A 20,689-nucleotide genomic window follows, 5' to 3' on the forward strand; every position below is an offset into this window, starting at 1 on the left:
TTTCTTTTTTTTTTTTTGTTTCTTCTCTGCTCGTTTGTCTTATCGGGGAGTCATTTTGTTGGATTCTGGGGTCAGGGTCTGGAGGTCTATTTAAAGAGACAGCATGCTGGTACGTACTAGTAGTATCAGTAGTAGTACTTCATATTCGCATCACATGGTGCATGAACGGTATTAGAATTGCAAAAAGATAGATATGCGGGAATGACATTGAGACATATTTCAAAGAGAGGGATAAGATGAATCAAAAAGCTGAGGTGTGTCTCTCATCAGTTGGCCTGGTTGGCATGGCAGAACCGGATGGATGGGAGGGAGTGGAGACGTGTGACGAAACCACGAACAATGAGCGGAAGAGAGGGAGAGGGAAAAAAAACCTTTTCACCCTCGATTTGTCCAGGGTGGATTGAAACTCGTCAAGGCTGAAGATATGTATGTATGTACTCCGTACCTCGTCCCAGGTCCCTGGTTCACTGCAGTTGTTTGGTTTCCTGTTTGCGCCGCCTTGTAATACATGTACTGTATGTACGACCGTCTGTGCTGTCTGTACGAGTACGCAAGGGCCCCGTAGAAAGTCAATATTGACATTGGATTGCCCAGCACTCCGGTCGTTGCGTCGAGACGCGTCCCTGGTACCGCGACGGAAACCCGCAAATACGAACACGCACGGGTACTGGTACCTGCGCTCGCACTTGGCGCTTGCACCACGGGCTCATGGCTGTATTTCCGTGCTGGGCAATACGCCTTCTCGGTACCTGACGCTAATAAGATTGCCTCTTGTCAAAGCGGGAGGCAGCAAATGAGCGCCGCCATGGGACGAGGCGCTAATGGCCCTAGCGAGGCCGCCGGGGTGTCTTGGTTCAGCGGGCGACGGGGCGTTGGCACAGCACCTACGAGGTACCCGTCCGAGGATTACAGGCACCAGACCAGCAACGACCATCAATCCCACAGCGCCCACAGCGTGCCGACAGGGCGCTGCACGGCATTCAGCACCGCGTTCCGCTGCCCTGTACACCTTGGCACTGACACACTGCACGTCGATGGCGTCAAGACGCGCTGCCCCGGGAAATTCATGCGTATCGGTACCTGGACGAGGCCGCAGAAGGGGATCGAGAGTTTGATGAGGGAGCCACTGTATCAAGCAGAAAAGGCCGTTGTTGCTGGGCTGTGGCAGGGCAGGGCAGGGCCGAGCAAGGTACAGTCACCTCAGTGATATCTGCCCAGGTCTCCGCTGCTCGGGGTTGCTGCTGGCGCCGTCGCGGCGCGCCTTGTCCAGACCAGTGCAGTGTCGAGGCTGGCTGGCGCCTGGATTCACGCTCGTTCAATTCTCTGCTCATTTCCTTGGGTCGTGTTCTGTTTCCCTCTGTCAACTAACCCTTCGCCTGCATCACTGTCGCCATTGTCTGTCTTGCGCATCTCTCCGTCACTCGCTTTGTTTTGCTCCCGATTTTGCTGTGACTTTGCTGCTTTTGCGTCCAATCGCCGTTGACGAGGCCAGCCGCTCTCTGAACAATCAAGCCCCTTGATTCCAACAGTCTTTTCCGGCCTCTGTCTCACGCTCACTCTCTCTCACCTCTCACTCGTTTTTTTTTTTTTGGTCCTCTTTCGCGCGCGCGATTGGTACCTAGCCCGTCGCTCTCGTCCAATACCACACCTTGTCCAGGTAACCCTTTTGCTTCGCGACTGTCGCTCTCGATCGCCTCTTGTCTCGACGGGACATACCTTGATACCACGCCTGACTTGCATAACCATCGTCGATTCGAACACATACATACATACCTACGGACCCCAACAAAAGACCCCTACGAGGTCCGGCGGATACCCAACGCACGCGCGCCACATTGCGTACATACGGCCGGAGAGCCTGGATCGGATCCCACGCATTAACGCAGCACGCATTACAGACTCCACGCTGTTCGCCAGCTGCTTATTCGCCGCCCGCTTATCCGGAGGCCTTGCCAGCGCAGCAGCAGCACTGAGGTGGCACCATTCAGCTTGTGCCCAACCGCCGAGCCGAAACGAAACCGCTTGTGACTTGCCTTGCCTCCATACCGTTTCCTGCTCCGATCTGGCTTGGGACGCCTGCAGCTGCGAGAGTCTTTGTCTGCGCTGGTCTCCTGTGTCTGACGCCCCCCCGTCATTCCATTTTTTTCCTGCGACAAACGCCGCCGCCGAGCTACACCAGGGGAAGGGCGGCGAGAAGCCATTGGATTGATTCCCCAGCGTGGAGACTTTTCCTTGCCGGTGCAACGCCAGCCTTATTTGCATCTGTCTGCTCGCTTCCTTCTGTCGCTTTTTGTTTTCCCCGTCGCGCTTGTCTCTGTATCTATAATTGTACGGAGTCGCAAGCAAAGACCCGGGCAGTGTAAAAGAGGCCGCTGCCTCCTTGCGCTTGCCTGTATCTAGCATTCTGTTTTTTTTGACGGCTTATAGCTTGATCGCATGGCTGGCTTGTTATAGCCGCAGAACCGCCACCCATCACCGCCGTTCTCCGTCGACTATGGGCATCACCAACGAGAACCGAATCATCGCTGTCCTCATCCCGCCCGGTCCATGACAAAGACTTGAAAACTGCCAGAGACGGAAAATAGAAACAAACAACACACTTTTTTCGAGCGACAAGGCAGATGATGCCTCGGCGGCATCACTGTTACACCTAGTTGCACGCGCTAACGACTACTACAAAACCGCGACGACCGCGAATAAGCAATCATGAACGAAACGCCAGTTCTCGTCAAGCAGAAGCGGCTGTCGACGCCCACGCCGGGCCAGCTGCTGGCCGCTCGGCAGCGCCCTGCCGACGACTTCTTTGCTCACCTGGAGCCCTCCAAGGTTGTCGAGGCATTGACACCGCCCGATGGCGTTCTAAGGGGTTGCCTCGCAGAAGCTTCCGCGCTCGAGCGGGACTTCGCGATGCGAACGGCCATGGCATCCCAGAAGATCTGGCAATGGCTCAACGAGCTGAACCAGTGGAATTGGCCAAAACAAGCGGGGTCGGGGGGGTTCCTCGAGCCGAGCAACACGCAAAGGAAGCTCTTTGCTCAGCCCCCGACCCCTGAAGAGGAGGCCGGCAGGAAGCATTACATGGGAAGCCTCCTTGCCGAAGAGGTGGACAGATACGAAGCAAGAATAAACCAAATCAACAGAGAGATGGACGAGCTGGATCTCGAGGAGATCAAAGGTCACGTCATGAACGACCACATCCTGCCGCTGTCCCGACCGGGTACCCCCATCAACATGGACCCCAGTCGCTCGATGCTATCAGCCTTATCGGGCTACCACAAAATGGAGGACATTTCCGTCCTCATCACCGCCATTGTCGTGCAGACCCTCCCCAACCTAGCCAGGCTGTCCCGGCTGCTGCAGCTGTGGCACATGCGCATCACCGTCCTTCGGCACGTCAATCCCTTTCTCCAAGCCATCCAAGAGGTCGAAGCGCTTCTTGGAGAGAACTGGGAGGCCATTTCCCAGTCCCACTGGGAGATGGAGCGCCCCAGCAGGAAGGCCATCGTCTTGCCCCCGCGCACCCTGACCTCCAAGGACTTTGACGCTAGAAGACAGTCGCTTGCGCTCAAGGTTGCCGATCCCGGCCGCACTCTGGACTACATGCTCGACTGCTTGGAGGGCGCCCCGGACACCCTCCCGGATGAGTGGCTCACTCGCATGGAGGATGTAGAGCAGGGCTATGGCGAATGGGTCTCCGCTTGTGAGCGCAAGCTGGCCGAGGCCAAGTTGGCAAAGACCAAGCCCAAGACTCTCCATCTTAGGAAGCCGTCGTCGCTCTCACCGTCTCCCACGAGGGCCCATGCCGAGAGCAAACTCTCGCCGCCCTTGTTGCTGGTGCCTGGCACTAGCGAATCGGACCACGGAGCGTACCTAGACCCCATTGCGGAAGATGAACTGTCCTCGTCTGAAGAAAATCTCACGCCTGAGTCTGGCATGCTGGACGACCGCATGTCCGCTATCAGCGAGGAAGATGACGAACTCGGGCTGCCACCTGTACGGAACGGCCGCAGGCGCGGCAGCGTTGGCTCCCCAACGTCTACCACACTCCACCATTCCCCCAGCTACACGGACGACGTGTCGAGTGATGCCCCTGAGGTGTCTGCATCCCCCGCCGCTGCCAAGAGCCGCCTCCGCGAGGCGTCTTACCCCGATGGCGACAGCCCACCAAGCTCGCCTCCAGAGGTAGCCCGACGTGCCGGGGAGGCTTCCATGGGCCTTCTCGACAGCCCCATGGTGGCAGCGACGCCCGAGGACGACGAGTCATTCTTACAATCGACATTTGAGGATTCCTTCCTGGATGACTTTGAGGACTCGTACGCTCCCGATATCCCCGGTCCACCTTCCCGCCGGGAAAGCGCTGGTGAACAGCAGCTACGGCTGCAGATCAGCCAGATTATTGAATCCATACCAGCCAAAATCAGGCTCACCAACGGAACATCGGGTATCAACCTGAACCCGCCAGATCTCCAGCTCCCCCGCTTGAGATCGAAGCCGTCCAGGGAGCCCATGAAGCGGAGCACGTCGGGCATGTCCACCCGAACTGCTACGCCTTCGTTCACCCTGTCCCCCGTCAAGCAGAGGACGCGCTCCAAGGGCCACTATCCGATCCGGGTCTATCATCTCTCTAGGTCAGACAATGAGGCCCCCATCAAGCTGTTCATACGCTGTGTTGGAGAAAACGGAGAGCGAGTCATGGTCCGCGTTGGTGGTGGTTGGGCCGACTTGTCCGAGTACCTGAAGGAGTACGCCAGCCATCATGGCCGCCGCTCCAACGGCAAAGATAAGGTCAAGGTAGAGGTCCGCGATATTCCTCGCGCATCTAATCCGCCAACCAATGCTGCCAGCCCTCCGAGCCGGCCACCTTCCGCTGCCGAAGACCGCCCTTCTGCGAGCCCCCTGGGCGCGCGCAAGCCTCGCAGGAGCAGCGTCAACAGCTCCCTGCGCCCCAAGACCCCAGTAACGCCAGGTCAGGCGGCTGCAGGCACGCCTCCATCTGAAGGCTCGGCCATTTCGAGGCCCAACTCGCGGCTGAGCTGGGTAGAGGACGAGGGTTCCTTCTTGGGCCTAGCAGGGCCGAAGGCCAAACAGAAAGACTTGAGTGAGGAGAGCAAGGCTTGGGTTGAAAGCGTCAAAGAAAAGGTACGCATGGCCAGTGGCCCGGATAGGAAGTCAAATGACAAGAAGTTTGGCGAGATTGGAAAAGCCGGGGGCACGAAGCGCGTGTTCAGGAGAGGTTGATCTTGCTCCCCCCTTTTGGGGCCTTTCTTTTGTTTTCTTCTTTGAACATATTTCTGGGGACACGGTGCATGTGTCATACACGGACAGGCGAGACATCAGTTTCTCTACATCTTGGGACGGGAGTTGATATGACGGAGACGAGAAGCTGTCATTTTGTTATTCGCATGTTTGGAACATCATGCACGGAGTTTTGTTTGGGTGGGCATAGCATGTCATGAACGTCTACACGAGGTGTCATTGCTGGAGCGAGTCATAGCCATTGTCGGAGGATACCCATATACCTAGCGGTTTAACATGTGAACAATTTGTGGAATACATATCAACTATCAGATACTACATCTTGCACGCTGCGGTTATGTCTACGAAGGTGTCTATAAGCGAGTTTGAATGGATATCGCGGTGTGTGATGCTATTCACGTTGTGCAGGTCCTTCCAGCAGCGCTTCCCGGACGTACGTAGGTACATGTACTCAACAGCGCCAAGTACAGCAGAACTATAGATGGAGGGTTGGACAAACAACACAATCAATCAAAACACACAGCACATTTGAAGCTCAATTTCATAGATGGCAGCATTCATTTACATATTCAAGTTCATCGCAAATCCAGTTGTTTTAGGTTCGGGGGACCTCTTTTCAGGTACGCGCACAAGCGCATTACATCATCCGGACCCCTGAGTCCGCCGGGGGTCGCTAGTAAGTTGGCTTATCGATAATCGGCCGAAAAAAAAAGTTGCCAGAGGACTCTTGAAAAAATCGAGGCAGTCCCGCCGCGCCTACAAAATCGCAGCCAGACCTCATATCCATCCACCCGTTGAGATTGCTTACACCTTTTCCCCAACCAGAACAGCAATTCTCAATCCGCAATCATGGGTCAAGGTCGCCGCATGAAGAGAAAGCAGGGCATGCCCGAAGCCCTGTCCGAGGAACACTTTGCCAACCTCAAGCGGAAAGCAGGCCTGCCCGTGGAGCCGCCGGTCGAGAAGGCGTCGCTGAGCAACAAGAAGCGCAAGACGGCCAAGGGCGCCGCGGCGGCCAAGAAGCCGGAGCCCGCGCCCAAGAAGGCGAGCGCCAAGAGCAATGGGAAGCCGAAGAAGAAGCAGCAGCCGGAGCCGGAGGAGGACGGTTCCGAGGACGAGGAGATGGGTGACGAGTTCGATCTAGACCAGCTGGAGGACAATGCGTCTTCTGACGAGGAGGCCTCTTCCGGGGACAAGAAGAAGAAGAGCATCTGGTCAGATGATGAGGATGAGGATGACGATGCGGAAGAGGACGACTCGGTGTTTGACTCGGACGACCAGGAGGAAGGCAAGAAGGGCAAATTCGTCTTCTCCGACGACGAGGATGAGTCCGACGCCGAAGAGAAGCTGACGGCCGCCAACATTGTTGGCCTGTCGCGGAAACTGGACGAGAAGCTGGCCAAGGACAAGGCCATCACCGAAGCCGAGCTGCAAGAGTCTGCGATGCAGACCAACATTGACGGGCCCAAGATCTTTGGCGAAGGCCTTGACGAGGACGAGGAGGAGGACGACCTGGCGAAGAAGAGCCAGGCCCTGCTCGCGCCGGATCTGCAGCTGCTGCGACAGAGGATAACGGATAACATACGGGTGCTGGATGATTTTGCCAACTTGGCCGAGGAGGGGAGGTCGAGGGCGGAGTATACTGCTCAGCTGCTCAAGGATATCTGCGGTGTAAGTTCGCTTGCTGTTCCCTCTATTCTCTTTCCCTGTCACGGTCAAGTCTTTTTTGTATGAGGTTTGTGCGCTAACGCGACCTTTCTCGATTTGCAGTACTACGGCTACAGCCCTTACCTGGCCGAGAAGCTCTTCAACCTGTTCACCCCCCGAGAGGCCTTTGCCTTCTTCGAAGCCAACGAGATGCCGCGTCCCGTCGTCATCCGAACAAATACCCTGCGAACGCACCGAAGAGACCTCGCCCAGGCGCTCATCAACCGCGGCGTCACGCTCGAGCCCGTGGGCAAATGGAGCAAGGTCGGCTTGCAGATTTTCGAGACCAACGTGCCCCTGGGTGCTACGCCCGAGTATCTTGCCGGCCACTACATCATTCAGGCTGCTGCCTCTTTCTTGCCTGTTATGGCGCTTTCACCGCAACCGTGAGTTCTTTCTGGCTTGTGTCGGCCGTTGAGTAATTGAGTGCGGAGAGCTGACGATTGTTTGTTCTAGGAATGAGCGAGTTCTCGATGTATGTGCTTGACCACCTTGCAGAGTATCGTTGCTTTTCTTAACGACGGATTCCGGCCTGTGAGACAGCACTAACATGTTGAGTAGATGGCCTCTGCCCCCGGCGGAAAGACAACCTATTGCTCAGCCATGATGAACGTAAGCCTCGACACCCCGAGCTAACCCTCATAAGCATTTTCAGTCAAGAATAGCGCCGCTCACATGTCTTTAGAACACCGGTGTCGTCTTCGCCAACGATCCCAACAAGGAGCGTGCCAAGGGTCTGATTGGTAACGTTGCTCGTCTGGGCGTTCGCAACGTCATCGTCTGCAGCTACGACGGTCGCGAGTTTCCCCGAGTCATGGGAGGTTTCGACAGGTGAGCAGCCTTGATGGTCTTGAGAAACCAATGATTAAAAGAGGTCGGAGGCTAACTGGTCGCGAACAGAGTCCTTCTTGATGCCCCCTGCTCCGGAACGGGCGTCATCTCAAAGGACCCCAGCGTCAAGACGAACAAGGACGAGAAGGACTTTATTTCACTGCCGCACATGCAGAAGCAGCTGTTACTATCAGCCATTGACTCGGTCAATCATGCCAGCGAGACTGGTGGTTTCCTTGTCTACTCAACATGTAGCGTCACGACCGAGGAGAAGTAAGCAAGCATTCTCAATTCCCATTCCCCCCCTCATTTCATACCCCTGAAAAGGAAGAGAAAAATAATCTCTAACCTGTCCTTTTTGTCAAAAAAACAGCGAGGCCGTTGTCAACTACGCCCTGTCCCGCCGCCCCAACGTAAAGCTCGTCGACACCGGCATCCCCTTCGGCAAGGAGGGATTCACCAGCTTCATGGGCAAGAAGTTCCACCCCAGCCTCAAGCTCACCCGCCGGTTCTACCCGCACGCGCACAACATTGACGGCTTCTACGTCGCAAAATTCCAGAAGATTGGGCCGACCCCGCCCAACGCCATTGGCGCCGCCGGCAAGAAGTCTGGCGGTGCGGCCGCCGCTGGCGCGGATACCGAGGTCGAGGTCGTCGACAGGACGCCCATCGCTACGGAGGATGATGACACCGAGGCCGAGGAGAAGAAGGCGGGTAAGAAGGGGAAGAGCAGCAATGGCAGCACTTCTTCTTCTTCTGGAAAGGGCGATTTCAGCGCTTTCGATGAGGAGGAGGATGTCAAGTATATCGAGAAGGCGAAGAAGAATGCCATGCGGAGGAGAGGCCTGGATCCGAGGTCTTTGAAGAAGCCCAAGGGTCAGGAGAAGAAGTCCAAGGCTGAGGAGAAGAAGTGAAGAGAAAGATAAAAGAGAGAAAGAGATACGAAGGAGAGCGCGATTTATATACTGTTAATAGCATCGTATAAGAGTGATGTCTTTGGGAGACAGATAAGGGGAGGGGGAAGGAGGGGAATCTGTTGGGTTTGGCTGGTATTTTATTTGATTTTCTGTTTCTCATGGGATGAGCATTTGTGGTTTACGGTCACATTGTGGGTTATCAAAAAAAAGATTCGATTTCATAACGGCCTTTCGATCCCAGTTTGCATTTCAACGAGACTCTTTGTAAGATACAACGTGCCAGACGATGACAAGACAATGAGTCTTTTACCGACTTCATTCATTTCTCAATTCCCATAAAAAGAAATAACAAAAGTTAGAACCATCTAGTCATCCATAACATTCGCCGCCGGCCCCCTCCTCGTCTTCCTCCCCATGCCCTTCGGCGCCCCCTTTTTGAAATGCTTCTTGCCGGACCCAATCTGCACGTCCTTGGGATCCAGCCCGTTCTCCAGGGCAATCGCCGCCCGGGCCTTGCGCCCGCTGAGCATCTTGGTGCCGCCGGCGGTGCTGCCGCTGCTGCTGCCCTGCTCGCTGTACTTGTAGTTGAACGGCATGCTGACGTGGCCGCGGACGTTCTTGGGCGTGAAGAAGCTCTTGTCCAGCTTCTGGGACTTGGGGCCCTGCGGGAGGGAAACGAACTCGGAGGCGACGCTCTCGTCGTCGGCGCCGCCGAGGGAAAGGGCCTCTGTGGCGGCTACCAGAGCGGCGCGGCGGCGCTCGGGGAGGTGGGCTTCGTCGTAGAGCTCTGAGTTGAAGGCCTTTTCGTCTTCGATGCCGGGGGGAGGATGGACGAAGAGGAGCTTTCCGTTGACGTAGTCCTTGAGGATGTACCTCGACGCTCGCGCCTCGTCCGGCTGGCCCAGTCCCTGCGTCTGGAAGCCTCTGGCGGTGGCATACGCACGAAGCAGCTCCTCGGCGGTCGGAACGCCGGTGCCTCCCTCCTCGACGGGCCTCGTGTTGATCTTGATGCCGTAGATGGCTTCCAGGAACGGCTGCGGGATCCTCTTGGCGACCAGGCCCACGGGTCCCGAGTGCTCGCGCATCTGGTCAATGGGCAGCACGCCCTGGGTGACGAGGTCGGCCTTGGTGGTGGCGAAGTTGGGGAAGACGAGACCGGGGCAATCACACAGGATGACGCGGTCGCTGAGGTGGATGGTCTGGAAGTGCTTCGTCTTTCCGGGCGTTGAGGAGACGGAGACCTTCTTGGCTCCGATGAGGGCGTTGATGGTGGAGGATTTACCGACGTTGGGGTAGCCGACCAAGCCGACTTGGAGTTTGTGGTCTGAGTCTGTGCCCGTGGGTTAGCATGAATGGAAAAAAGGTCTTGTTTGAGGAGGTTGAGAGTGGCTTACCTCTGTCGGTAGGGGCATATCTTAGGAAAATCTCCTCCAGCTCTTCGACTGTGAGAATCTGGGTGTCCTCGTCATCTACCGGCGCTTTGCCCTTTGAGCTTTCTCCCTGCTCTACCTCGGCTGCCTCGCCCGCCTCGACTTCACTCCCATCCTCTGCCTCCTTTTGAGGAGCTTTCTGAGCCTGTTTCGATGAAGAAGACGGCTCCTCGTCTGACTCGCTATCCGCATTCTCCCTGGCTTCAATCATCTCCTTCGCAAGTTGTGCGGAGAAGAACTTGTACGCAATGCCTGCCTCCCTCAGATGCTTTGCCCACGCCTTGCGCTGCTTGGGCGTCATCATATCGGCCTTGTTGATCAGAAGCAGATTCTCCTTCTTGGGATCAACCGCCTTGACGTATGATTCTAAATCCTCGGATCGGAACAGCAGCGGGTTTCTCGCGTCCACAATCTGCACAATGAGGTCCGATCTCTCAATGACTCTCCACAGCTGTCTCCAAACTTCAATGTTTCGCTCAAACGGCGTCATCAGCAGGTCGTTGTTCTCCTGCAGCTCTGCCAGCCCCCTTCGCCACGAAACGAGAGCCTCTCGCTCTCGCCTGTCGAGCTCCTCCCGAGTCGTCGAGGCATCCCACTGCGGCCTTCGCGGGACCGTCAGCCGGTTCTTGTGTTGTCGGTGCTTGCCCAGGACGGCTCGCTCTTCGGTGGCGGACAGCAGGTAGGGATTCCGCTGGTCGGTGTGGATGATCTTGACGTTGTTCATCTTCTCGGCCGTGAAGTCGGTGCCGGCCAGCTCGGCAGTGGCCAGGAACTCGTCCAGCGCGCCCTGCTCCGTGACGGAGCGCATCTTGACCCAGGCGGCATCCTTCTTCTCGTTGACCAGGTACTGCTCGCCCGTCGTGTGGTTCGTTCGCATCAAGGCCGACGTCTTCTTGTGGTCAGAGCCTCTGCCCTTGCCGAAGCGGTCGTTCATCAGCGTGTTGCCCAGCCCCTCATTCTTCTTTGACTTTGCCAACACCATCTTGGCGGCTTTTTCGATGACTCCTCGGTATGCGATTCTTCAAACAATTTCAAAATATATAGTCTGTATGCCCTCGATCGCAGAGAGGACAAGGCTGAATATTGTGTTTGTGGAAGGTCGACCGCATGTCCAGGTTTGCGGGCTGAATAATACATGCAGCGATGGAGGGGCAAATTTTTTGGATAGTCATGCGGAAAAGTTTCTCGCACTGTAATTAGATGCACAGTCACACAGCCCCATACAGTGCTATCGGGCGCCGGACTGTACCGGCGCTACCAAGAAATTTCTTGGGAAGTCTTGCGGTAGGTCAACGAGCCCGCTTCTTGTCCATGCTCAACTGATTCAACGCAAATCGCAAAATCGCCAAGATGCCCAAGGGAAAGTGGATGTACGTTGATCCCGTTGCTCTGCTCTGTGTGTTCTTGTGTGCTGCTTGAGCACGGCTGACTCCCTGCGATACATGTAGTGATAAGAAGACGGCGCAGCACTTCACGCTCGTCCACCGTCCGCAGAATGATCCGCTCATCCACGACGAGAATGCGCCGTCCATGGTGCTGAACCCGGTCCAGACAAAAGCCGGTTCAAAAGTGAAGCATTTGGATGACCTGGCATCCGAGCTGGGATCAGATGCGGAACACATCCGCGCCAACGAGGGCGAAGCCGCAAACTATGGCGTCTACTTCGACGACACCGAGTACGACTACATGCAGCACTTGAGAGACCTCAACTCGGGCGGCGGAGATGTCGTGTTTGTCGAATCCACCGCGACGCAGAACAAGGGCAAGGGCAAGCAGAAGCAGTCGTTGGAGGATGCTCTGCGACAGATGGACCTCGAGCACAAGTCGGGCGATCTTTTGGACGAGGAGATGCTGCCATCCAAGAATCTCACCCGGCTGACCTACCAGGCTCAGCAGGATGTGCCCGATGCCATCGCCGGATTCAACCCCGACATGGACCCTCGACTGCGAGAGGTTCTAGAAGCCTTGGAAGACGACGCTTATGTTGACGATGATGAAGACATCTTCCAGCAGCTGTCCAAGGACGGAGAAGAGCTTGAGGATTACGATTTCGAGAATATGGGATTCGATGACGACGAGGACGATGGATGGGAATCCGATGCTACAGCAAAGCCCACCAAGGAATACAAGGAGCAAGTACCCGATCTTGTCAAGGTTCAGCCAGAAGAAGGACCTTCAGAAGACTGGATGGAGGACTTTAAGAAATTCAAGAAGGACCAGAAAGGACAGCGTGAACCAACAGCTCCGTCACGTTCGGGAGTCGAGTCCATGTGGACAACGACCACCAACGGAGGCAGGACGAAGAAGCGCAAGGGCGCGCTGACGAATGCCTCGGCGTACTCCATGACATCCTCATCGCTGGTACGGACAGAGCAGCTTTCATTGCTGGACGAGAGGTTCGAGAGGCTGGAGGCTCGCTACAACGAAGACTTTGACGATGTGGGATCCGTATCCGAGGTGTCAACGGCCTCGAGCGTCCAGGGACCGATTCGGGGAGACTTTGATGGTATCCTGGATGATTTCCTTGGCTCTTACACAAAGCCTGGAAAGCGCACGTCAAAGAAGTCAAAGGCGCAGACAGGCTTGGAGCAGCTTGACGAAATCCGGCGAGAACTGGGGCCTCCACGCATTCGAGGCCGTGTCAAATCATGAATATGGCATGATGGGAATGGGAAAAGACGGGGCGGCGTAACGCGCAGGCAAAAAGTGAATCAAGGGCTAGCGATTTCCATTTAACGATCATATTCCTCCTCTTCTATTCTCTTTTTGTAAGTTTTTCAAGTGAGGCGCCTCTGCATTCTGGTATAGACTGGGTGAAGACGCAGATAGAGAGATAATGTCCACTTCTCCTTCTCGCCTGCTGTCAGTTGACTGCTCTTGATTTCTTCACTATTAGTTTATTCTTCTTTTACTTGAACCATCTTGAAGCTCGATTTATTATTTTCCTTTCCACCTCATGTTTTGAAGCCGTCGTCTTGGTCCCTCGGTGAGCAGTCCAAAAGTCGCGAGTTCGCTGCAGGTCGGCATCACGTGACGCCCAATTCTCCGGACCGCGAAGCTCAATCAAGGTACGGCCAAGCTTCTGGCATCGCGCCTCAACAGGAAGATCCTGCGACAGACACGGCCATCTCCAGCAAAACTCCCGTCAAAGTCTCGCCCCAGCGCCTCCGTCCTCCATGCGCAAAATCGTCACGTAGATGCATGCGACGTCCGTTGCATCATCGAGCCAAATGTTTTCCCCGTTCAGCCAGAAGACGCAGGGCTCGTCGCAGGCGTTCAATCCTTTTGCTCCTCGACCGGCCGGCGAAGGAGCTTCATCATTTGGTTCCGGTGGTGCAGGCGGCTCCGACTCGCAGAAGAAGAGTAAGCGCAAGAATGGCTTCGCCAGCGGCAGCGACAGCGAGAGGAAGCCCAAGGCCGGCAATCCGTTCCTGGCCAAGGATGGGAATGGGAGCTTGAGCGACAGCGGGAGGCAGGGGAAGAAGCGAGGTGGAGACGGGGAGAAGAAGAAGCTGTCAGAGGTCAAGAGGACGCAGAAGAAGGAACGCGGCGGTGCAAAGGGGCTGCAGGTGCAGAGAACCGTGCAGGCTGCCACGAGTGCCGAAGAAGACAGCACGTCACGCCCCAGCTCGTCTTCGAGCGTGAGCTCCGTCGACGAAATCCCCGCCACTTCGATGATACGCGCCACCGATCCGTACACGAAGAAGGTATACGACCAGCTGCGGAAGGATGGCATCAGTCCACCAGCCTGGCCGTCCCAGCCAGGAGATCCGAAGAGCAAGGCAGAGATGGCCAAGTTCAGGGAAAAGTACGAGGACTATCGACAAAAGGTGCGCGCCTCGCTCACGAAAGCGGCTCTGATCGACGATCCGAACGAACGAAAGTCGCTCCAGAACGCCATCACCTTCCAAGGTATCTGCGAGGATATGTGCTCCGAGTACGAAAAGATTACACGAATCACCGAGCTGGATGTTCCCCAACCGGAGAGGGATTCACGGACAGGGGTTGCAAAGACGAGTCGAATGGTCAAGAAGCTGGCACGCTCGGCTGCCGGACAGGAGGCTCCTCTCCCAATGGACGTCCGCTCTACGGCTGCCTTGCGACGAACGTTGGACTACCTGATCGACGACCTGCTTCGTAACGACGACAACTTGCCGATTCTTCACGGTTTCTTGTGGGACCGAACGCGAGCTATCCGCCGAGACTTTACCTTCTTCTCATCCCCTACGACCGAGGATCTGAAGACGCAGGCATATGTGCTGGAGAACATTGCGAGGTTCCACGTCACGGCACTGCATCTTCTGTCACAACCAGGAAAAGCTGGCGAGGATTTTGTGGAACAGCAGGAACTCGAGCAACTTGGAAAGGCTCTACTCTCTCTCCGAGATTTGTATGACGACTGCAACGCTCAGGGGATTGCGTGCGAAAACGAGGCTGAATTCCGCGCATACTATGTGCTCTTCCACGCCCACGATTCAAATACGGTTGAGATGCTGCAACGACAATGGAAACCGCATTTCTGGAGGGACTCGGACGACATTAGGACTGCCGTATCGCTTGTCGAAGCCTTGCAGAACACCAACGACTTTCATCCCCCATTGAAGCCGGCTCCCTCCCTGGCGGCAGCCAACGCCTTCCACTCATACTTCCGGATTGTCGAGGACCCCAGCGTCTCATACACGATGGCATGTTTTGCGGAATGTCACTTCCCACAGATTCGGCGGTCGATTCTGCGGGCTGTGAGGAGAGCATTGGCCCGGCCCAAGGACACGACAAACGATGTGACAGCCGCTGCTTTGAACAAGTTTCTCCGGTTCGACACCACGCAAGAGGCGATCGATTTCGCGAAGCTACACGGTATCGAGTCCGTTCCAGACGCGCAGGCTCCCATGGACGTCGACCGACAACTCATGGTCCTGAATAACAAGGGGCCCCTTTTGCACCCGCGACTTCACCATCAGTTCTCACAAACTCTGGTGGAAAAGAAGCGGCAAAGCCGGCCATTGCCGGATGTGATTCACAAAACTGTCTATGAGAACCCAACAAATTCTTTACCGAGTGCCCCCTCATTGAAAAACGAAGGATCTCTCTTCGTCGGAGGTTCAGGGCCAGGAACTCCAGCCGAATCTCCTTTGATGAGCTCCCAAAAACCAGCGCCTTTGCCTGCGTTCGGCCAGCCTTTAAGCGGCTTTGGAAGCAACCTTGCTGGGACGCCTAAAGGTAGAGATCTCTTCCCTTACCAGAGACACCATCGCCAGCCATTTCTCGCCTTCTTGGTCTTTCCAGTCCACTGACTCCGTTCTAGCACCAGAGCAAACAACCAGCGTCTTCGGAGCCCCTGAGGCACCAAAATCAACCACACCATTTGCGAACCCTTTTGCTTCCGCCTCGACACCCACGGCGACAGCTTGGGGCAGCGCTCCCACTTTCGGTTCTACAACGCCTGCTTACCCTTCGAACAATCTACCGGCCGCGGCCAACCCTTTCGCATCTGCCACCACGTCAAGCAGTACCTCTGAGAAACCCCCTACTCAGCCAACACTCTTAGGGGGAGGTACCGCTAGCAATCCTTTCGCAACGGCAGCGCCAGCGCCTTCTACGACATTTCAGGGCTTTCAGGGCTTTCAGAGCAAAGCACCCTCTCAGCCGCAAGTACAGTTACCTGAAAAACAAGGCAGCTTCCCGCCATCCTCCTCGCCTACGACTGTGAACGGAATTGCACCCTCGCTGAAGATTACCTTTGGCAATGCTGGAGAGAACAAGCCAGCCGCAGCAGGGCCATTTGGTGGCATACAAACCTCTCAACCAACCGTATTCCCTCCAGCTGCGAATACGGCCCAAGGGGGGACCAGCCAGCCTAAATTCAGCTTCCTTGCCTCTCCATCACCGGCTTCTGCTCCAGCAAGCACAAGCAAACCGACTAACTCTACAGCTGTACCGGCAATTCCCGCTTTCCCAGGTTCAACGGTATCCTCTGGTCCAGGCGCAAAACCATCGGAAACTGCGCAAGGTCAGGTCCAATTTAATCTGAACGATAAGCCATCGCCACTTCAACAGCCTGGTGGAAGCTTCACCTTCTCTTCGCCAAGCTCACTCGGAAACCAAGCACCCAAGGATGGCCCGTCGACCGCGCCATCACCAACACCATTTTCTGGCTCCCCCTTGAGTTCAGAGAAGAAAAGTATCCTGGAGCCACCCGTCAAGTCTTCACCCTTCTCTGGCTCTTTGCAGCCTTCCCCAACCAGTTCTACCGAGTTGAATCTCCCGAATTCCGATCGCTCAAAGGAGGTGAATGGTGGCACCACCCCTACCACATTGCCTCCCCCTTCGGCCGCATCTGCCTTCTCCGTCCCGGGTCCAGCCACTGCTAAGCCGCCTGCTCCTGCCCCTGCTCCACAACCTGCGAGCCCTCCGCGTGATCCGCTTGGCGAATTCACAAAGTGGTTCGTCAATGGAGATAGTGGGTTGATGAGGGAATTCGAGGTATTCATGGTAGAAAGCATTGTCCGCGAAACTTACGACAAGTTCCAAAAGGATGAGGCAGAGAGGAAGGCCAGAGAGAAAGAGGAACGAGACAATGCGGAAGCTAAGAGATTCCGAGTTTACAATCTTTCCCTGAAATACTTTTACCGATGGAAGAAAAATGCTCGAGAGAAGCGGCTACGGCATCTTCGTCGAAGCGGACGCGACCAATTTCGCGCGTTTCGCGAAGCTCAGCGAGCAGCACAGATCAGGGAGGAGCAGGAAAATGCTCAACGGATTGCGAGGCAACAGGCGGAACTGGCTGCTCTCAATCGACCTGATGAGCTGGCAAGCATCATGAGGAAGAACCAACGGAATAAGAGGAAAGCGGCGGAAGACGCACTGCTTGCATCCGGTGTCTTGTCCGGCGTTTCCAATGAACGGAGGGCCGTGTCAGCCATCTTTCGCAACGATTACCGACTATCTTCTCCCACGCCGTCGTCGATCAATGGGAGCCAGGGGGTCAGGTCTCGTTCTGGGTCGGTCGCCAGCACCGAGGGTGGCTCAAAAACGCGAGCGTTGCGCGAACGACTCATGGGAGAGAAGCCTGGTCGATTTCCTCGCTCTCTACCTTCTGTGTCGGCAGACAGCTCACCGCCGGAGAAGGCGCGCGTCAGCAAAGTATCGGAGCGCTGGCGGTTGAAAGCCATGGGCATCGTGCAGATGCCGGACGGGACTGCTCTTCCGGAATCCATGGTGGATGAGATCAAACGCGGCCTTAGGAGGGACACGAGCCATAGGAGGGACACGAGTCTCAGGAGAGACGCATCCCTTCGACGGGCATCAATCACCTCGGCAGCGTCAGCGCGGCCCCAAAGCCCGCTCGCCTTCATCAAAGCATCTAGGAACGACCCCTTCGCCGACAGTCCGCTCACTATCAACAATAAGCGCAAGCGGTCTTTCGGAGACGAAGGCGAAAGCGGTGAGACGGCCAAGGAGAGAGGAAGAGGAGTCGAGGATGATACGGACAACATGGACTCACACAAGCGCGTCATGAGCGACGCAGACCTCTTGATACAAGAGCTCAGGGCGATGAGGCAGGAGATGGAGGAGGGCACGACGTGGTTCAAGTCACAAAATGGAAAGCTACAGAGCGATATACTGAGCAGGGGAGGGACTCCTCTTTTGGACGAAAGCAGCATCATATGAGAAGGGGCATTCGGCGTTGGGAAGGGCAAAGGTTGGGGGGGGAAGGGAAAGGGAATTGATATTCTTTCTTTGTCCTCCCCTATCTGTTTAGCTTTGTTCTTTTTTTTTTGTTTTTCTCCTATTTGAGGATACAGGCTCACACAATTGTCGAGAGAGGAGGAATTCAATTGCATGGTAATAAAGGCTTCTCATATTCTGCTCCCACTGTTACCTGATGCGTTGCCCGTTTTCACAAAGTTTGTTTGAAGATTTAGTCTTTGCTTCCGCTTTTTTTTTTTCGGTTTCTGTTATGGTATTTTTGCTTCTTATTACATCCCGTACGAAAGGGGGGTTCAAAGGAGAGAATGACAGAAATATTTTTGATGGGAGGAATTCGGATCAATACCCCCCTTTTGGATTCGAAGCGTCGGACTGAAGGCTAGCAATGCGTTCAACTTGTTGCAAGTATCATCCTTGAGCCAGAACTCATACGATCATCCATTTCTTTCCTTTTTTTTTTTTTTTTTTCTTTTTTTTTTTTTCCGAGGCGCAGGCCATGATTTAATATGCTTCCTTTCGAGGTTCCTTTCAGGCGGTAGTTGGGGCCCATGAGCAAGCGTGCTTTATTAGTTGATATCTGGGAGGTTCCTTTTCTGTTTCTTGTATTGATCAGACTAGGATAATTATAATGACATGATACGCAAAGACTTGTTGATTGTTTTCAACTCTTGTTATTTACATGCCCGAAGTTATGTGTTGAATTGAAGCTATCATAAATCATTCAGTGGCTCATACATTACCCCAGCTACACACCCTCATACACAGCCCGCTGCCCTCATACAGACATGGTCAACACATCGTATCGTACACACCAGCAAGGCAAGCAAATCCCAAACACATATAATCGTTGCAACGTGAAACCACAATAAGCTACCTCACTGCACGCGTAGGCGGCGGTGGAAAAGACGTAATGAGAATGTCGCTTTGGACTGGGCTCCCCACGCTTGTCCTACTCTTTTTCTTGCTAATCAGCCCAAGGGCATTTGTTATTCCACCATTCTCCTCTTCCCACTTCCTCTCAGGCCGTTGGGGTTTTGGCGTCGGTGACCAGCTGCTGGACGGGCTCAGGTGGGGAGAAGGCGTATATCCAGGGGGCTGGTGCCCAAGAAGGGGCGCGTTGGAGCGAGTTGAAACAGCAGACGCCGGCGTTGCAAAGTCGTCGGGAGAGGAAGCCCGGGGCGATATATATGCCTGAGACGGCGGCGACAGAGTAGTTATAACGCTGGGCCTGATCACTGGGCCCTGCTGTCTATTGATGCTGACGGTCAACGAGCTTTGGCTGTTCCAGGGATATTGATCCGCGGCGTATGGACTGGCTCCAAGACCAGTGGTAACCATGACATGCGCATGCTTTTCGCCATGCGAGACGACGTCGGTCTGAACATCTTCAGGGAACCGTGGAGTGACGGGCGTCACTCTGGTCTGGCAGCGGAAAGAATAGCCAGACGTGCGATTCTGCTGTCTCGCGCGATTCCTGCGCTTGCGGACGCACACAAAGATGAAACCTGCGACTAGCGCAAGTACGACAGCAGCACCAACGACGATGCCCACGATTCTCGAGCTCGAGATTTTGGGGCTGTCAGAGTTGGCAGGGGATGATGGGTCAAGGACTTGAATGGTGTCATTGCCAAAGATGGTATTGTTGAGGATTAGGATGGAGCCTGGGGCGGGCTTTGACCTGCATGCTCCTTGAAGCGTGAGGAGGACTAGTCGAGAGAATTAGCAACACAGAAGAATCTGGGAGGCGTAGGCGTGTAATACACGTACAGTTGGAAAGATAATTGTGGTTTCCATCAGCTCCCACACATCCCAGACATCCCTGGACATCGTCACTCGTGATGGCGCCTCCGCTGGCGTCGCAGTAGTCATATGGTGTCGAGTTGGTTGGGCTCTTGATGCCGAATTCGAGAGCAGAGGCTAGATTCCCGCATCCCTCGGACGTCGTGCAAGGGCCGGAGTCAATGCCGGTGTTGTTGGGGTAGCCAAACATGCAGTAGCTGGAAGAATACCGCAGGTTATCTTTGCTCTTGTTAGCTACAGCCTCTAATGGCGTTCGCAGCCACAAAGGACTTACAAAGGAACCATTCCTGGTCACTCTCGCTATCGTGGGTGTAAGTGCTGTTCTGCAAGCATGTGAAGCAGCTCTGCAGCTTTTGTCCCTTTGATGTGCCGTCCAAGTTCTGGTCGGTGCAGACAATGTCTTTCCATTGGTCATCGAAGAACTTTGGATCTGATTGCGATGAGTCGGAGGTGGTGCAAACGCTTGTGCATGGTGAGTTTGGAGAGACTCTGAAGGCGTGCGCCAATGATAAAGTCGTGATGAGTAAGGGGAATATCCCACGACCGACAGGCATGTGCACCATCTTCTCTAACAGATGATCTCGGTTGGTTGATGTGAGAAGAGTTGGTAGGAATTAGATCCCAATGAAGGCGGACAGCTGGATGCGTGTTATGAAAGAGCGACTGCTGTCAATCAAAGGCGTAATCGAATATAGAAAGACAATGCCAAAGGAATGTCCCAATACTTCGGAGAGATTTTCGCTGTCGCAGCGTCTCTCATCCGTATATGCAAAGGCAGTACGGCCTATCAGTAAGCAGTTTCCAGACCACAAAAGGACTGCAACACGGCAAAGAATAATCCAAGCAAAGAGCAATGCAACAGAGAGGTATATTCAGAAAAGAGAGAGAGAGAGAGAGACAAAGAACGACTGAGAATTGCCGAGTCAAGCCAAGACGCAGAAGCAGCAGAAGCCGCCCATAATATCCTGGTCCCTCATGTCCATTGACGCGTGAATCATGGCTTGAATAAGCTTGTTGATCCCCAAGGCGCCGGTGACG

At 55.0% G+C, this 20,689-nt stretch overlaps 7 protein-coding genes across 7 annotated transcripts; 5 read left to right on the forward strand and 2 right to left on the reverse strand.

Moving 5' to 3' along the window:
- Positions 1-236: 236 nt before the first annotated feature.
- On the forward strand, positions 237-1,207 carry BBK36DRAFT_1194344 (hypothetical protein; the record flags this gene model as incomplete). The annotated part of the gene is made up of 3 exons (XM_024896851.1): positions 237-254; positions 395-426; positions 595-1,207. 3 exons carry the CDS (start codon positions 237-239, stop codon positions 1,205-1,207), a joined length of 663 nt encoding a protein of 220 aa, XP_024751262.1.
- A 1,383-nt stretch (positions 1,208-2,590) lies between these two features.
- BBK36DRAFT_1194347 (hypothetical protein) lies at positions 2,591-5,238 on the forward strand (the record flags this gene model as incomplete). Its single annotated transcript, XM_024896852.1, has 2 exons — positions 2,591-3,827; positions 4,083-5,238. The coding sequence occupies exons 1-2, from the start codon at positions 2,707-2,709 to the stop codon at positions 5,236-5,238; spliced, it is 2,277 nt and encodes a 758-aa protein (XP_024751263.1). The 5' UTR covers positions 2,591-2,706.
- Positions 5,239-6,105: 867 nt separating this feature from the next.
- Positions 6,106-8,708, forward strand: BBK36DRAFT_49971 (NOL1/NOP2/sun family putative RNA met; the record flags this gene model as incomplete). The annotated part of the gene is made up of 7 exons (XM_024898166.1): positions 6,106-6,927; positions 7,027-7,349; positions 7,420-7,438; positions 7,525-7,575; positions 7,649-7,794; positions 7,864-8,067; positions 8,168-8,708. The coding sequence occupies 7 exons, from the start codon at positions 6,106-6,108 to the stop codon at positions 8,706-8,708; spliced, it is 2,106 nt and encodes a 701-aa protein (XP_024751264.1).
- A 368-nt stretch (positions 8,709-9,076) lies between these two features.
- Positions 9,077-11,123, reverse strand: BBK36DRAFT_1114399 (putative ribosome biogenesis GTPase Lsg1; the record flags this gene model as incomplete). The annotated part of the gene is made up of 2 exons (XM_024890024.1): positions 9,077-10,041; positions 10,106-11,123. 2 exons carry the CDS (start codon positions 11,121-11,123, stop codon positions 9,077-9,079), a joined length of 1,983 nt encoding a protein of 660 aa, XP_024751265.1.
- A 336-nt stretch (positions 11,124-11,459) lies between these two features.
- BBK36DRAFT_1134776 (Low temperature viability protein) lies at positions 11,460-12,936 on the forward strand. Its single transcript, XM_024892417.1, has 2 exons — positions 11,460-11,511; positions 11,590-12,936. The coding sequence occupies exons 1-2, from the start codon at positions 11,492-11,494 to the stop codon at positions 12,791-12,793; spliced, it is 1,224 nt and encodes a 407-aa protein (XP_024751266.1). The 5' UTR covers positions 11,460-11,491; the 3' UTR covers positions 12,794-12,936.
- Positions 12,937-13,338: 402 nt separating this feature from the next.
- BBK36DRAFT_1115131 (hypothetical protein) lies at positions 13,339-17,812 on the forward strand (the record flags this gene model as incomplete). Its single annotated transcript, XM_024890102.1, has 5 exons — positions 13,339-13,693; positions 13,748-15,361; positions 15,447-15,793; positions 16,427-17,463; positions 17,509-17,812. 5 exons carry the CDS (start codon positions 13,339-13,341, stop codon positions 17,810-17,812), a joined length of 3,657 nt encoding a protein of 1,218 aa, XP_024751267.1.
- A 909-nt stretch (positions 17,813-18,721) lies between these two features.
- Positions 18,722-20,214, reverse strand: BBK36DRAFT_1157625 (hypothetical protein; the record flags this gene model as incomplete). Its single annotated transcript, XM_024894025.1, has 3 exons — positions 18,722-19,557; positions 19,619-19,870; positions 19,926-20,214. The coding sequence occupies 3 exons, from the start codon at positions 20,212-20,214 to the stop codon at positions 18,722-18,724; spliced, it is 1,377 nt and encodes a 458-aa protein (XP_024751268.1).
- Between the last annotated feature and the right edge of the window lie 475 nt (positions 20,215-20,689).

The sequence above is a fragment of the Trichoderma citrinoviride genome, assembly GCF_003025115.1.
Source record: "Trichoderma citrinoviride strain TUCIM 6016 unplaced genomic scaffold BBK36scaffold_4, whole genome shotgun sequence".
Classification (NCBI taxonomy): domain Eukaryota; kingdom Fungi; phylum Ascomycota; class Sordariomycetes; order Hypocreales; family Hypocreaceae; genus Trichoderma; species Trichoderma citrinoviride.

What these genes read in the sequence shown, in the direction of transcription:
- BBK36DRAFT_1134776 (XM_024892417.1), top strand. Translation starts at nt 11,492, where the DNA reads ATGCCCAAGGGAAAGTGGAT. An exon ending in ATGCCCAAGGGAAAGTGGAT is followed by an intron (nt 11,512 to 11,589) that starts GTACGTTGATCC and finishes CGATACATGTAG; the next exon opens with TGATAAGAAGACGGCGCAGC.